We start from the raw sequence: 17,619 nt of genomic DNA on the forward strand, positions 1-17,619 counted from the left end.
CCCCAGTCTCTGCATCAGGTTCTCTGAGCAAAAGAATTACAGCATTTCCCCTAGATTTGAAGTCCTTCTACACAGCCAGTCTGAAAAGTCTTCTGTCAGCCACATGCTTAGCTAATGGATTTGTTGCAGCATGTCCACACGTACTCCCCAGTCTCCCCAAACTCTTTTCCTATGATTTTCTTGGAAACTATTGCCCTCATATCCTTCACGTGTAGAAGTTGCTTTAACTGAGCAAACGCATGGGATTTATGGCATGAATTAGACTTTTAGACTCTCTCTTCTGTTTGAAAAATTTGCCTTCATTGGTAGATGAGCCAGAGTGTGTTTTGAACACATCATCCATGTTCCCATTCCAGAACAATCCTATGTGGTTCCAGGGTTAGCATAAATATTAGCTTTTAATTTGCTTCTCCAGCCATTTAAGAAAGTCTCAAAACTGTCAAGCTGTCACAGTCTTATGTAGTCCTGTTTTGTTCATGCAAAAATAAAATTACAGTTTTCTTTAAATACAAAGTTTTACAAGGTTTTAGAGATCCAACATTGACCTTAATTCAACTCCAAAGCAAAAATGCAAAGAAAATTGGCTTCCTCTTTTAAAAGGAATTGTCCCTTTAGGCTTTCCAGGTGGCATGACACTTTTTCTCCATTTCAGATTTAGATCTTCGTGTTGACTAGGAATCATCCTCTCACTTTCAGGTGAGAAACCAACCAGACTTGACTTGGTTCCTACAAAATGATCTCAATCTCAGGGGGCTAAGATATATCATACTCTTTGTTTCATTACTCTGGACTCACACTCACAGTATTGTGTTTAATAACTTCTAAAGTAACTTCTAAAGAAAAAGAAAATGAAGTTTCTTGTCTCAGGAAAATGAAATCCCTACCACAATCCCAGACAGGTGATACGCTTTCCACCCACTAATTATGGATGTGGCTGAACTGGAAGTCACTCTTCTCTGTCCACCCCCCTTGAGAAACTAACTATTCTGGTGAAAACTCAGATTTCAAGATTTCGTCAACACATACAGTCATCTAACTGAAGTTTGGACAGAATTACTTTAGGAATGCCTATACTGTATACAATCCCTGTAAAGGTCCAGGCAGATTTTCTTTGGGTCCTTATTCTTAAAGAAAAAAAGGCAAAACAAAATCATAGAAAGCCCAAAGGTGAATGAAACTGCCAAGAAAAGAACTAAGCACTCTTAAAACAGTAACTTGAGTTTTTCAGACACAGGCAGACTGTATCCTGTGAACCTGCACAATAAGTCAGCCAATCTAGGTCTGTTTAAATGCAAAAAGAAAGATATGAAATTTCCCAACTAGCTACTAGCATTCCAATGATACAGATGCTTTATTTCTCATATTAGACTATATTTTTAGGATTAACTAACACACAGTTAATTTTAGTATTTAAATATTAAATGAAACAGCAAATACAGAAGTTTGAGAAATTCACTTTAATAGAACTGACTTGTGAGGGAATATACACACTGGAAATGTAGAATTACATTCTATTTTTTTTTTGCCAGTTTCCTGCAATTGAAAGTATCAAAAATTGAAAGTCTTGGGTAGAACTGATGGGGTTTGCCCATATGTCAGACTCTCATTACAAGGGAAAGATTGGGAATCAGAGAGAATACAAAACCATTGGAAGAAAGTTGAGAAGGGAACCAAAGGCATAAGATTTGACATGCAGAGTTAGTTTTTTTCTCTGATATAAGAAGGGAGAGAGATGAGAGAATGGGAGGAAAACACAATATTATTTTTTAAACAGAAGAGGGGTTGGTGGTCTTGCTTTTAGTGATGAAAGAGATGGGATAATTGGCCACAAGGACTGAAAGGATGTATTTAGTGTTGGTGATTTGAGGTGACAGGAATAGGAAGGAACAGCTACTATGGGAATGGTAAGGGGGAAAATTACATTAGAACTAAAGGGTTGGCAAGTATCACTGAAAGCCCAGATGAATTTAGAGTTCTGTATTTACAATGGACTTAGTTTCCTAGTATAACAGCAGAAAATAGTAGAATCTGAATTACAAATAACTTAGATGATCATCACCTGCAACTTATATGTGAACAGGTTATTTTGTCCAACAAGGGGTTATCCACCATTTGAAAACATTGCATTAGAGTTCTGATAGTGGGGGAATTTTTAAGGATTGAACATGAGGTAAAGGATTCTAGTCCCTCAAGTAGCCATTTGGGCTTCAAACTGATCAGGGAGATTGGCAAATAGACCAGTTAATTCTTTCCTGCTTCTTACAGAGGAGGAAGTTACGTAAAGTTATAAACTAAAATAAAACAAAATTATGCAAGTTCCAAACACTGTATTTTAATACTGTGGATATTAAAAACACCATATTTGATGGTGCTGTTACCTAAACCAGGAAGAGTTAAAACAGAGAAAGAAAATTATAGACCTATTTCTCTGATGCAAATATCTTAAATAAAATCTTAGCAAAACGATTACAAAAAGTTATCACTAGGATAATACATTATAATCAAGTAGGATTTATTCCAGGAATGCAGGGTTGGTTCAATATTAGGAAAACTGTTAGTATACTCAATTATATCAACAACAAACCTATCAGAAATCATATGATCATATCAATAGATGCTGAAAAAACTTTTGACAAAACACAGCATTCATTCCTATTAAAAACACTAGAGAGTGTAGGAATAAATGGACTGTTCCTTAAAATAATTAGCAGTATCTATCTGAAACCATCAACAAGTATTATATTCAATGGGGAGAGGCTAGAGGCATTCCCAATAAGATCAGGGGTGAAACAAGGGTGCCCATTATCACCATTACTATTCAATATTGTATTAGAAATGTTAGCATCAGCAATTAGAGAAGAAAAAGAAATTGAAGGAATTAGAATTGGGAAGGAAGAGACACTCTTTGCAGATGACATCATGGTCTACCTAGAGAATCCTAAGAAATCATCCAAAAAACTACTGGCAACAATTAGCAATTTTAGCAAAGTTGCAGGTTATAAAATAAACCCTCATAAATCCTCAACTTTTCTATATATGTCTAGCAAGATACAGCAGGAAGAGCTAGAAAGAGAAATCCCATTCAAAGTAACCTCAGACAATATAAAATACTTGGGAGTCTAATTGCCAAGACAGACTCAGAATCTTTTTGAAAATAATTATAAAACACTTCTCACACAAATTAAATCAGATTTAAATAATTGGGCAAATATCAACTGCTTATGGATAGGTAGAGCTAATGACAATTCTACCAAAAGTAAATCTGTTTATTGCCCTACCAATCAAAATTCCAAAAAATTACTTTAATGAGTTAGAAAAAATTGTAAGTAAATTCATATGGAGAAATAAAAAGTCAAGAATTGCCAGGAGCTTAATGAAAAAATGTGCAAAAGAAGGTGGCTTATCCCTACCTAATCTAAAATTACATTCTAAAGCATCAGTCATCAGAACTGTTTGGTATTGGCTAAGAAATAGAGTCGTGGACCAGTGGAATAGACTGGGTGTAAAAGCAGGAGATGATTATAGTAAGCTGCTGTTTGATGAACCCAAAGAGTCCTGCCATTGGGATAAAAACTCCCTCTTTGATAAAAACTGCTGGGATAATTGGAAGTTAGTATGGAAGAAACTTAGATTAGACCAACACCTAACACCCTTTACCAAGATAAGATCCAAATGGTTACAGGACTTAGACATAAAAAACAATACTATAAGCAAATTAGAAGATCAAGGATTAGTTTACCTGTCAGATCTATGAAAAGGGGAGCAGTTTATGACCAAGGAAGAGTTGGAGAACATCATCAAAAACCAATTAGATGATTTCGATTACATTAAATTAAAAATCTCTTCCACAGATAAAACCAATGTAACCAAGATCAAAAGAAATGTAGTAAATTGGGAAACAATCTTTACAACTAATGATTCTGACAAAGGACTTATTTCTAAAATATACAGAGAACTGAATCATATTTTTAAAATAAAAAGCCATTCCCCAATTGACAAATAGTCAAAGGATATGCAAAGGCAATTTACAAATGAGGAGATCAAAGCAATCCATAGCCATATGAAAAAATGCTCTAAATCATTAATTATTAGAGAAATGCAAATTAAAGCTTCTCTGAGGTACCACCTCACACCTCTCAGATTGGCCAGTATGACCAGGAAGGATAATGATCATTGTTGGAAGGGATGTGGGAAATCTGGGACACTATTATACTGTTGGTGGAGCTGTGAACTCATCCAACCCTTCTGGAGAGCCATTTGGAACTATGCCCAAAGGGCAACAAAAATGTGAATACCCTTTGACCCAGCAATACCACTACTGGGTCTATATCCTGAAGAGATGATGAAAAAGGGTAAAAACATTACTTGTACAAAAATATTTATAGCAGCTCTTTGTGGCGGCAAAGAATTGGAAATCCAGTAAATGTCCTTCAATTGGGGAATGGCTTAGCAAACTGTGGTATATGTATGTCATGGAACACTATTGTTCTATTAGAAACCAGGAGGGGGGCAGCTAGGTGGCGTAGTGGATAAAGCACTGGCCCTGGAGTCAGGAGTACCTGGGTTCAAATCCAGTCTCAGACACTTAATAATTATCTAGCTGTGTGGCCTTGGGCAAGCCACTTAACCCCATTTGCCTTGCAAAAACCTAAAAAAATATTAAAAATAGAAAAAAATTGCTTAAAAAAAAAGAAACCAGGAGGCATAGGATTTCAGGGAAGCCTGGAGGGATTTGCATGAACTGATGCTGAGTGAGATGAGCAGAACCAGAAAAACACTGTACACCCTAACAGCAACATGAGAGTGATGTTCAACCTTGAAGGACTCGCTCATTCCATCAGTGCAACAATCGGGAACAATTTTGGGCTGTCTGCAAAAGAACATGCCATCTGTATCCAGATAAAGAGCTATGGAGTTTGAACAAAGTTCAAGGACTATTCCCTTTAATTTAGGAAAAAAAACCAGATATCTTATTGTCTGATCTTGTTACCTCTTTGACTTCTTGTCTCTTCTCTAAGGATATGATTTCTCTTTCTCATCACACTCAATTTGGATCAAGGTACAACATGGAAACAAAGTAAAAACCGACAGATTGCTTTCGGGGGGGGGGGGGGAGTAAGATGGGGAGAAAATTGTAAAACTCAAATAATATCTTTAATAAAAATAAATTTAAAAAACCACCATATTTGAAGCAGTCATTTCTAAGGGAAGGCAACTATTTTAGTTACATTCACCACAACAGTTTTTGTTTTGGAATTCATTTTAATAAATTACAATCAACTTTCGAGCAAAATATATACATTTTTGTATTCCATCAAGAAAGAGGAAAACATTAAAAAGGAGAACTGAATGAAGGGGGAAAGACAAAAAAAATGAAATTAATCCAGAAGTCTAAAAGTGTTGTACATATTTGTTTAAGAACTTGAAGGGGAAAAAGCTGAAGCATGGGAAAACAAGAGCTTAAAAATTTGTTTTTATTTCTTTTTTTCTATATGAGAAAATGGATTGAAGATATTTAAAATTAAAAATTCAAGTTAGTATAATTTCCCAGTGGGTTATTTTGATTTAGCTCCAACTTGACACACCTGGTTGTCATAATTAGTGATATAAAACAAGATGAACAGGACTGACTGGAAAGAACAAAGCAGGCATTGCATAAGGATGTGAAGAACTCTGGATTTCTCATAGTTTCCAAATGGAGTACTTTTTTTTTTGTTTTTTGTTTTGGGGGGAATGGCATTCTTTATCAGAAGTCCACAGAGAAATTAATTGCTTCAATATTTTTTTTCCCACAGTTGCTATTGCTAACTGTATTTCCCTCCATCCCATTTTCTCCTCACTCCCATTTATTCTATTCTCTCTCTCTCTCCTTTCACTTTGTCCCTCCTCAAAGGTATATTGCTTCTGACTACACTCTTCCATGATCTTCCTTCTCTTCTGTCAACTCCCTCTGTCCCCCTTTCTCTTATCCCTTTCCTTTTAGGTAAATTAGATTTCTAGACCCAATTGAGTGTGTATGTTATTTATTATCTGAGCTACTTAAGATGAGAGTAAGGCTCTTTCATTCTCTCTCACACCTTCCCCCTCTTCCACTCCTTTGAACATTTGTCTCTTTTATGTGAAGTAGCTTGCCCCATTCCAATAATCCTTTTCCTTTCTCCTGGTACATTCCTTTCTCCCCCATTGATTCCATCTTTTTGTTAAACCTTCAAATTCAACTCCCTCCTCAACTCCCTCTTGGGCCTTGTCTATATTTGCTCCTTCCAACTGCTCTAATAACTGAGAAGTGAGCTGAGTGAGTACCTTGTTATAGAAGGAGCTTATATATGCATATAAAAACAGTATCAATCAAGTAACATCAAAGTAGAGTAATTGAGATTCAAGTAAAATGTTACTTGTAATTTTTTGTAATTACTTGTAAGTAAAGGCAACAGGAGCAATATCTTCATGTCCTGGCTAAAATTTGTGCCTAGAAATCATCAATACATTTAGTACATATAAATAACCTGTTTTTTTTTTTAAAGAGAAATAAAATTGACTGTTAGAAATAAAATTGACTCTGTTATCAGAGGGAAGGTATTGAAAACTTTAGACAAAAATGGTACAAAATATTCACACTTTACATAAGAATGTGCTGAGTTTGTCAACAATATTAAGAGGGTGCAGACACAAGTAACTAGTTACTAGCTAGTTAACCAGCATGGAATGTGAATCTTATGTAATTGATTCTAACATAGGAACCATCCATCATTGGCAGCACTGACTTAGGCTATGGTTCTGTGAAAAAACTGAAATAACCTAGTCACCAGAGTGAATGGTGACCAGCTTGTGTTTTGGGCTGGTTTTTCCGATTGAATGTAAAAAGCAGTTGTTTCATATTTGTCTTTGTGTTCCTAAGGCTTAGCACAGTGCCTACCCAAAATAGGTACTTACTATAAGTTTGTTTGAACTGGATTTGTAAAATGGGGGTGGGAGGATGACTAGATCACTAAGTACCTTTCAACATTCATCCACTTTCATATTTATAAGTTACACATTTTCCTACCACCTTCCCTTCCCACCCCCATTCTTTCAGCAGCAGTCTGGTAAAAATTGTACACGTACATTTGTGTTTAACATGTTGGCATATTAGTCATCTTGTGTATTGAAAAAATAGGATGAAGGGAAAAAAGAAAGAAAACCATGGAATAGGTAGGAAAAACATAAGAGCAGTTTTAAAAAAGTGAACATGATATCCATTCAGATTCTGTTTTTTCCCTCTGTATATGAATGGCATTGTCTGTAACAGTTCTCCAGGGTTGTCCCAGATCTCTGAACTGCTGAGAGGAGCTGTAGCCCTCATAGTTGATAGTTCAGCTCCCTTTGCTCAGCATCAGTTCATGTAATTCATTCCTTGCTTCTCTAAAGTCCAACCATTCATGATTTCTTACAGAACACTGGGACGCCATAACATTCAAATATTTGTTCAGCCATTCCCAATTGGTGGGCATTCCCTCAATTTTCAATTTTTTACCTACAAAAAGAACTGCTATAAATATCTTTGAACATGTGGGACTTTTCTAATTTTTAATGATTTCTTTGAATATAGATTATAGGGTCAAAGGGTATGATCAGTTTTATTATTCTTTGGACATAGTTCCATATTACTCTTCAGAATGGTTGGATTAGTTCATAACTCCACCAGTATTGCATTAATGTTCCAGTCTTCTCATAACCTCTCTAACATTGATCATTTTCCCTTTTTGTCATCTTAGCCAATCGGATAGGTGTGTAGTGGTACCTCATAGTTGTATTAAATTTTCATTTCTCTAATCAATAATTACTAAGCCCCTTCTTATTCTGATAGTCAATGATTCTCTCTTGGATTATGAAATATGATGCATATTCGTTTAACTATATCTGATTTGGAAACTTATATTTGGTAGGATGTCAACCATTAAATTAGTTTTTCCTCTATGCTAGGGTTCTTAACCTACTAGGGCTTCATTTCAGAGGTTTTATGAACTTAGTTGGGGGAAAAAAATGCACCTTTCATTAATTTCTAAATTTTATCATTTCCTTCAGTTATTTAAAAACATTATTCTAAGAATGAGTTCAAAAACTTCACCAGACTTCCATTTGAGGCTGTAATGTAGAAAAAGGTTAATGACCTGTACTCTAGAACTTTCTATAGGTTTACATTGTAAAAGAATTGTGTTGAAATGTTGTCCATATATGTTGAGTACTTAAAACGTAATGATTAATAAAGCATTCAAATCCTAAGTGGTGGATGAGAATTGTTTCCTAATGGTTATTGATAATATTCCTTGCCAGGTGAATTTGGGAAGCTTTAAAAATGTGTTTAAATAGAAAACTAAACTTTATTAATTTTGGCAGTACCTGAGAGAGAAATCCTGTGGGTTTTGTGGGATGATGGGAGGGGTGTTCTTCTTGTTACTGTTTTATCCAAGGAAAAAAAATATTGACCTTGTTTTTTTTCTTTTCTTTTAAAAGATAAAGCACCTTTGTCAAAGAGCCTTTTACTAGTACCCAGCGCCCTTTCGATTTTATTGGCATTGCTCTTTCAACATTATCAGAATTTCTTTGTATATAATCTACAAGCTATAAAGAATGACTTGCAGGTGAGTAATTGTTCATTTGTTTATGATCCCCTGAAAAAGGGAAGGGTGAAAGGATGGTTGTTTTTCTAAATTTCTTTCCTCTCACCATTACTACCAATATGTTCACATAAAATATGTAACAGAACTAGTATCTTGTTGTATATACCGCACTTACAATAAAAGTGGTGTATATGCCAATACAGTTATTTATTATTTGTTATTATTATGATAGTTTCCCCAAATCAACTTGAATGATATTTTTACCAAGGTGATTTTTTTTTTACATCATACTTCCTTACAAGAAGTTTTATAAGCATCATAATGCTCTAGATAGAACTGATGGATCTGAGGGTCTGGGTTTGAATTCTGACTTTTCAATTTACTCCCAGTGAACCTCAATGAACCTCAGTTTCCTTATCTGTAAAATGAGGAGGCTGGATTAAATGATTCCTGATGGCCCTTTCAGTTCTAAATCTATGATCTTATGAAGATAAAACCTCTAGTGTACCATTAATAAACTGTGTGGCCTTTGGCTTAGTTTCTTCATCTTTGAAAGGGAAGAACTGATAAACTAGAGAGTATCTCACTGAGAAGGAATGGGATGGGAAGGAGCCTCAAGACTGCATCATATGAGAATTGGTTGAAGGAGCTGGGGGGAGGGAGTATTTTGTCTTGTAGCCTTTTCAAGTTTGAAGAATTTGCTATCGGAATGGTAGCTTAACTTGAGATCATGTTCATCCTCAGTGAAGGCATTTGATAACATGACTGAAAACATCATGCTAAAAAAATGTATGGAAGCAAGGACACATCCTCATTTAACTCCATTGTTGAAGTAAAGACCACATAATCAGTTGGTAGAGTTGCTATTTGAGAGACTTTTGTTCAGGTACACTTTAGATTCACTGACCATTGAGGTCTGGATCATCTTTATTTGATTTTAAGAATTGAGTCTTCTTTTTTATGATTTTTTTATGATTCTTTTTTACTATATTTTGCTGCCTGTATAATCTCTTAGTCTTGATTTGCTGAATGCCTTTTTAATTTCTTATTTGTGTTATATTAATAATTCAGTAATAATAGTTGATATATGTACATCAGAAGAATTCTGTAGACATTCATTATACCTGAATTTCAGCAAGACATTTAGCTTAGTCCGTCATGAAATCCTTGAGGAGAATCTGGTAATCTGATCTTATCCTTGTTCTTAGACTGCTTCCTCTAATTTTACCAATAATCTTTTAGTTGCCAAAATCCACTGATTTTTTTTCCTCAGTCCTCGTTCTCCTCCACCACTCTGCAGTCTTTGACATTTTTCATTACCTTCTCAGTACTCTCCTCTCTAGGTTGGGTTACCATTCTCTCCTGCTTTTCTTCCTACCTAGCTGACTGTTCCTTCTCATTTCCCTTTGCTGGATTCTTGATCTCGCCCTCATATTGTGGGTGTCCTTTAGGGTTCTATCCTAGACCCTCTTCAGGAGAAGAGGGAGAAGACTCCTTCTACACTGCTTCACTTGGTGATCTCATCTCCAAGCTTATGATTCTCAAGTCTACTTACTTACCCTGCCCCAGACTCTCCACTGATGTTCCACCCTCCCTTCTCCAGCTGCCTTTCAGACATCTAGAATTGTATGTCCAGTAAATCTCTTAAACTCAACAAGTCCAAATGAACTGATTATCTTTCCCTTACCCATCTCCCCTTATTACTATAGAGCACAACACCATCCTCTCAGGCTACAACTTAGAAACCATCCTCAGCTCACTTTTTCCTCACCTTTTGTGTCCATTTTGTTGCCAAGATTTGTTGATTTCATTTTTGCAATATCTCTTGAATATACCCCTCTCTCCTCTGACACCGACTCTTTCTTGATACACATAGTGCTTTACCTCCCACCTGGACTGCTGCACTAACCTGTTGTTATGTTTGCCTGCCTGCCTCCATTTCAAATCCATTCTTTTTTATTTTCAATTCTTTTTTTTGCAAGTGAGCTTTAATATATTATTACAATAATTTTGTTATAAGAGTAAACATAACCCCCCCCCCCCCCCAAAGAAGATGAGAAACCTCAAGAATAATGAGAGAGAGAGAGAAGAAAAAATGTACTTCAGTCTGTGTTCCAATTCCAATGGCTCTGTCTCTGGGGTGAGTTGCTTTCTTTATCATAAGTCCACTAGAGAAGTTGCTTCAATATTTTTTCCACAGTTGCTATTACTAGATGTACCTCCACTCTATTCCTCTCCACTCTCATCAGATCCATTCTTCATTCAGGCACTAAAGTAATTTTCATAAAGGTGACCATATGTCACCTTCCTACACAGTCAATTTCAGTGGTCACCTATCATCTCTAGATTCAAATATAAAATCCCCCTTCATAACCTAACCCCTCCTACCTTTCCAGTCTTCTTATATCTTTCTCCCTTCATCACATACTTTTTGATCTAGCGAAGAGGCCTCCTTGCTGTCTCACAAAAAAGATGCTACTTCTCTAAGCTGAGTATTTTCTCTGACTGCCTGCTATGCCCAAAATATTTTTTCTTTTCTGTCTTTTAAGTTTCTTTTAAGTCTCAACTAAAATCCCATCTTCTACAGGAAGTTGCCTTTGCTCTCTTAATTGAAGAACATTCTCTCCATTTATTATTTCCTGTTTATCCAGTATATAGCTTGCCTGTACAGATTTGTTTGTTGTCTCCCCCATTAGATTGTAGCGCGTTGGCAAGTTAATCTCTTCTGAGTTTCAGTTTCTTAATTTGTAAAATGGAGCTGGCTTGATGACCTAGGTTTTCTTCCAGCTATAAGTCTATGATCTTGTTACTTGGAGGTTGTCATAGATTATAAATTGAGGATGAGTCAACCTTGTGATGTAGAGGAGAGTTCTACTGAGGATAAGGAGGAGGATGAGTGAAAAGGTGCTCTGAAGAGTTAACAGAACTCTCCACAATCAAGTATGAGTGCTAATTCTAAACTGCAGATGGTGTGCAAAAATATACCTTGCCTTAATCAGTTGTATAAGAACACTTAGCTTTCAGACCTTTTATTCAAATATAGCCATATAACCATTTTGTTCTTCACAGTCTATTTTATGAGGAAAAAGTTTTATGCTATGTTTTGGCCAGTTTTTTATAACTGAAAAACTTTCAACCTTTTTTTCCTTTCTTTTCTTTAAAGCAGATTACAGAGAGTACAAGTGAAATAAATATTTTAAGTTCAGTGTACTAAATGTTCTACAAAAAGAACTTGAAATATCCTGACTTTTTTTTTCCTGTGCTTTTCTTTTTTAGATCTGGAGATTGATATGCGGAAGAATAATTTGTCTCGATTTGAAAGATACATTTTGTAGTAGCCTGCTCATATATTTCTTTAGGATATTTGAAAGAAGATATGGCAGCAGGAAATTTGCAGTAAGTCTGTTAAAATGAATATTTACTTCACCAACCATTTCTCTGGTGACTTCTTTGTATAAGACCCTATGCTGGGTGTACATGTATTGAGAATATTGGATCTGGGTTGAGTCTCAATCCTGATGCTGTTTACCTTTGTGAGTTCAGGTAAATCCCAGCTAATTTTCTCATCTGTATGCTGAAGAACTTGCTTGCTTGATAGTCCCTTTTAGAGTCTCAGTTTACCTTTTTAGATTTATAGGAGTGAAGGAAAAGATAGTGGTATCCTTTGATTTTTTTTTTTTTTTTGCAAGGCAAATGGGGTTAAGTGGCTTGCCCAAGGCCACACGGTAATTATTAAGTGTCTGAAGCTGGATTTGAACTCAGGTACTCCTGATTCCAGGGCCAGTGCTCTATCCACTGCACCACCTAGCTGCCCCTTTATCCTTTGATTTTTGTGATAAAGATAGATAAATTCAATGTCCTTTTATTTGAGATCACCAACATCAGTTTGATAAATTCACAACTTTAGGGTCAAAAGAGATCACAGAGGTTCTGGTTCACTGTTTTATAAATGCAAAAACTGAGGCCCAGGAAGATGATGTGACCTACCTGGGTTCACCCAGACAGTAAGTAGCATAGAATAGATAGGATCCAGGCTCCCTAATTCTAATTCCAGAGCTGTTATCTTTCTATGATATTTTGGATTGGAGAATGGTGAGATGGTGTATTTCATTGGAGAGTCCAAATCTGGGACTCCTCATAGGAGATTTCTTTTGTCTGTTCTGTGTCCTTACAGAGTTTGGAAGGAAAAATCAGTTATACAAACTTTTGGGTAGTAGATTGTCAGAAAACCACAAAGTTTGAGAATGAATCTCAGTGCGGAAGAAAACATGTCCCCAGATCATCTTGATATAATGTCCTCAGTTATCCCCATGCTTAGTTATGACCTCTAAAGATCAATTTTCATTTTTCAATATGAACATTGCTTTTCATGTTCATTTAAAAAGTTTTATATTTATTTGAATATTAAACATAATCAGGGTTAATTAAAAATTAAAAAGGTATATGCACAATAATTACAATAGAAATAAATACAAACTAGTTAATTATAAGGAAGCTTAGGAGGGAAGACTCTAGTTGTTGAGGGATCAAGAAAGACTTGATGGTGATTGAGTGGCATCTTGAAGGAAGGGGAGTTTTATATGAAGTGGAGCTGAGGAGGGAGGGCATTCAGTCATGTAGAATGACTAAAAAATAAAGGCACAGATATTGAAGATAGAATATCTTTGTGTGAAGAACAGATGAAAGGCCATTTGGTCTGGATTGCAGAGTATTGCCTCATTCTGACATGCAGGTGACTTTAGGAGTTGAAATTTGTAGCTGATGATAGCAACAACTCCTCCTGAGCTGGAACAGTTTGGAGTACCAAGGTTATTGAATTATCCTCCAAAGACCAGCAGAGAGCTAGCTAATTTCAGAGAAGCTCATCAACTGGAAGATTGACCACTTGATGACTGGGTTTTTTTCCCCTGACCTTAGCAACTCATAAAACAACATGGAAGGCTTGCTGTATACTTCTATCGAAGAATGGCCTGTCACAGATATTTAAATAGCAAAGTTATGTTTCTTAATATAGTAAGCTGAACTGATTTTAAATTAATGTCTTAATTATTTTTGTTTGTAAAATTTTTTCTTCTTTCTTTACAGTCTTTTTTATTGGGTTCCTGGATTTTGTCAGCTTTGTTTGACTTGATCATTGTGGAAGCTATGCAGTATTCATTTGGTATCACAGCCAGTAATTTGCCTTCTGGTTTGTAAGTAATCTAATAGATTTGTTTAATTTAGAATAAGATTATAGTTAAAGATTGTTGTCATGTTTCAGTAAAAGAATAAAGGTATTTTAATTTTTGCAAAGTAGATTCATTTGGTGCTTATTAAAAAAAAAAAATCTGTTGCATTTAAATGCAGGTTGTCCCAAAAGACTAGCATCAAGTTTCAGTAAAAAGTATTTTATTTTTTTCCATATAGATTAATTTGATGATATAAAAAGAAAATCTGTCATGTTTAAATATAAAGTGTCCTAAAAAGCCCTTAAAGCTTAAAACTGCATTAAGTCTTTTGGGATACCTTATATTTTTACATTTTCAGTATGTTCTGGAAATGAAGTTAATTTGAATTACTTTCTCTTGCAACTTTTAACTTTTACAGTTAAGGTTTTGGTTATTAATTCTGTCATTAGATTGTTATAGATAAAATTGATTCTTTATTCTTTAGTTCTTAAAACTTGCGATATTTTCTTCCTGCTGAATTGTTAAAGCTTAAAAACATAAATTTCAGCTATGAAATAAATTGTCCAAAAATGTAATTTCTAAAGAATGATGATTTTTGAAGTTCTTATGGTTAGAACTTTCAGAGCAAGTTATGAATTTCTAAAAGAGAATGTTAGTGTGTTACTTTATGGACAGTATAGGATGAGGATTGGGGTGCGTGCTCTCAAACCCAAGGGGAAGTTAATATGGGTTGGCCAAGGCAAGGAAGGGGAGCAAGAGGGTTTCTAGGAGGGACGGGGTCATCTGATTCTGTGGTTATGATAATTCTCTCCCTCAAATAATTCCAGCTTTAAAAACCTGATGCTGTGTTCAGAATGTCATTAGGACATAGCAGCAATGATATTTATTATTGGAGTTCACATTATTTTAGGCTCATATCTGAAGCAGGAGTCAGTAAATTGAGGCTTTCCTCTCCCTCCTTAAGCTCTTATTTTTTGTGATTATGATATTAAAAATGATTAATAATGTAAATGCCTTAAAATATGTATTCAAATTGTTACTGGTAAGAATCTAGTTTTCTGAAGCTTTGACTTTATATTTATGTATTTCATTTGTTGCCATTGACTATTAAAATACTTCTGACCTTTTCTACCAACTTACCTGGTTTGTTGAAGCCTCTATCTTTTTTTCTTCCTTTTCTATCTATGACTACTCAAAAGGCCTTTACGCTACCTTCACACTGAACTCAGAATTCACCTCCACAAATACCGTATCAAACCTATCAATTCAAAAATGGGCTTAACAATTTGATAGAAATAACTTACATGAAAAAAAGATGTCTTTATGTAGATTATAGTTTGACATAATCTACCATATTGATAGCTAAACCTTTGCTATGTGTATACTTATCCTTATTAAGTTAATGTCTTAAAAAGTTTGCTTTTGGTATTTTATGGAATGAGTTCAGGAACAAAGATTTTTTTTTTAGCACATTCATGTTATTCTAATATCAATTCTATATTAGACTAATAAGGATGCTTATGGATGGTGACAGGCATTTTTAAGTGTCTCAGTATTTTGATTTTATTGACTTTGAAAACTGTTGCATAACTGTTTTGTGTTTATGTATATTCTGAGTGAAATCCTTGATTTGAAAATATATGAATGTCTTTTACATACATAAAATGATGAAATTAGGGTTCTAGTGGTGAAAGAATTCATGAGAAAGTCTCCAGACTCCAAGTTATGAGAGACATGTAAATTTTATAACAAAAATGCAAGGTTGTTGAATGTGGACTCTATTCTTAGGGGGGAAAGTGGCTAATAGGAAAAATGCTATGGTTTTTATAGGGAAAGAGGGCATGGTGTATATGCCAAAAGGGATGGGGGATGGTGTAGTCATTAGTTAAAAGGATTATATCAGGATGTTCAGGGTTACCAAAGGCTCATTTTGGGTAATAATATGTTCTCTTGATATTTTTTAGTGGGCTCACTTGTACCTCCCTATCCTTATAGGATCCTTCCAGGGGCAGGGTTGGGTGTTCTATCTGTTTGACAAGACTCTGGTTACTCAAAATTGTTGTTATCACTTCAAGTCCTGGTAGGGAGGAGGATTTTCTCTGGGATGATGTAACATAGTTTTTTTGTGACACAGTAATTCTCAGAATACACAAGGTCATCATAGAAAGATACAAAATATAACCATTTGTTCTCTGCATAGTATTTCCATCATCAGTAGCCCTTGTAGATATTACATTTTTATGACACACCTATACCTACTGATAACTGAATTTTGAGAGCCTAAAGAAATAGCAATTTATTATCCTGCACAATGATTTGGAGAAAAGTAGAAGAAGTTCTGGGTTAAATTCATTATGTTATATAGATTCCTGTTTGACATTGAAATCTCTTTAGAACCTGGATTTTTCCTATTTTTCCATTCATCTTTAACATTACTTGCCTTCATGTCCTCTACAATGTAGTAAATCTCCCCTTTTTATTATTCTTCCTATCCTACACTGTTTCTCATTTCATGCCTTTGCACTGGCTTTTCATGCATGGCTATAATGGGCTCCCTCTCCATTATGGCATCCAAGAGTCCCTGCTTTCCTGAAAATCTTCATTTAGTTTCCATCCAAGGTTGTTTGTGTTTGCATTGTATGTATCCTGTGTGTATATATAAGTATATGCATATAAAATAATGTATGCACACATTATGTTACATGTTATCATTATATTACATTGTCATTATGTGGTTATACAGAAAGACACTTTATGTATTACATATTTATATTTATACATACAGGATGCAGACCTACATTTTATATATATATATATTTGTATACACAAATCTACACACCAACACACATATGCCATTATATATTACATGTAAGCTTTTTGAGAGTTGTTAATTTTTTTTCTTTTGGTATCACCAGTGTGAAGCATAGTGCCTGGTAGGTACCTTTTAGACCTTTTAAACTGGATGCTATAAAGACATTTAAAATATAATGTGTTTAGACCACAACCCAATTTCTTCCCCCCTTCCTCCCAGTCTACCCTTATTTTCTGATCTTGCTATTTTCCTTGAGGGGATCACAAGACTTTGAATCTTCCAGGTTTGTAATCTTGGGGTTATTATTTTCTCCTCACTCTCTATCCCCTTCATCCAACCAGTTGCTAAGTCTTGTTTGAATTCTTTTTTAGATTCGATTCCACACATCCTAGCCGGAACATGCACTGTATTGAGACCTTTTTTCTCCACATCATAGACCTTTTTCTTCAGTATTGACAGCCTGCCCACTGCCCAGATCCTACTTCTTCTCTTGGGCATTCTTCTCTTTCTAACCTGTTTGCTACCCAGACCCCACTTATCTGTGTCTTCTCCCTTCTCTTCAACTGGAATATGAGTTCCTTGAGATATCTTTCTGGTAGTATTCCCAATATTTATAGCATTTCTTGGCACAAAATAAACATTTAATTCACGATTTTATTTTTTATTCCTTTTTTTAACCTTGAAAACATCTCTGCTCATATAGCCTTCACCCTAATAAAGTCCTCACCATCTTTCATTTGTAGGCAAGTCAAGATAGGCTAACAGGCCTTTGTTTTAAGTACTTTCTGTGGGCTAAGAGTAAACCACTCCTGTTCTCAAAGAACTTGTAGTCCCGATAGACAACTCTCTGTTGACTGAATATCGCATCAGCCTCCTCATCGGTCTTCCAGCCTTGTCTCTCCAAAGTAAATCATCCCTAACTCCAAAATGATTTACCTAACATTTTTTCACTCCCTTCTGGGTGATCAAGAATTTATTAAAAGCTGACTATGTGCTATGCACTTTGCTTAATCCTGGTATTGCTAAGATGAAGCATTCC

At 35.2% G+C, this 17,619-nt stretch overlaps 1 protein-coding gene across 4 annotated transcripts in view; it reads left to right on the forward strand.

The window, feature by feature from the left end:
* UBAC2 (UBA domain containing 2) overlaps window positions 1-17,619 on the forward strand; it is a 255,797-nt gene that overhangs the window by 29,288 nt on the left and 208,890 nt on the right. For all 4 annotated transcript variants that reach the window (XM_074191957.1, XM_074191959.1, XM_074191958.1 and 1 more), the window contains exons 2-4: window positions 8,494-8,621; window positions 11,877-11,996; window positions 13,686-13,792. In XM_074191957.1, coding sequence (XP_074048058.1) covers window positions 8,494-8,621; window positions 11,877-11,996; window positions 13,686-13,792 — 355 coding nt within the window. The remainder of the gene's footprint in view (window positions 1-8,493; window positions 8,622-11,876; window positions 11,997-13,685; window positions 13,793-17,619) is intronic.

The sequence above is a fragment of the Macrotis lagotis genome, chromosome 6 (assembly GCF_037893015.1).
Source record: "Macrotis lagotis isolate mMagLag1 chromosome 6, bilby.v1.9.chrom.fasta, whole genome shotgun sequence".
Classification (NCBI taxonomy): domain Eukaryota; kingdom Metazoa; phylum Chordata; class Mammalia; order Peramelemorphia; family Peramelidae; genus Macrotis; species Macrotis lagotis.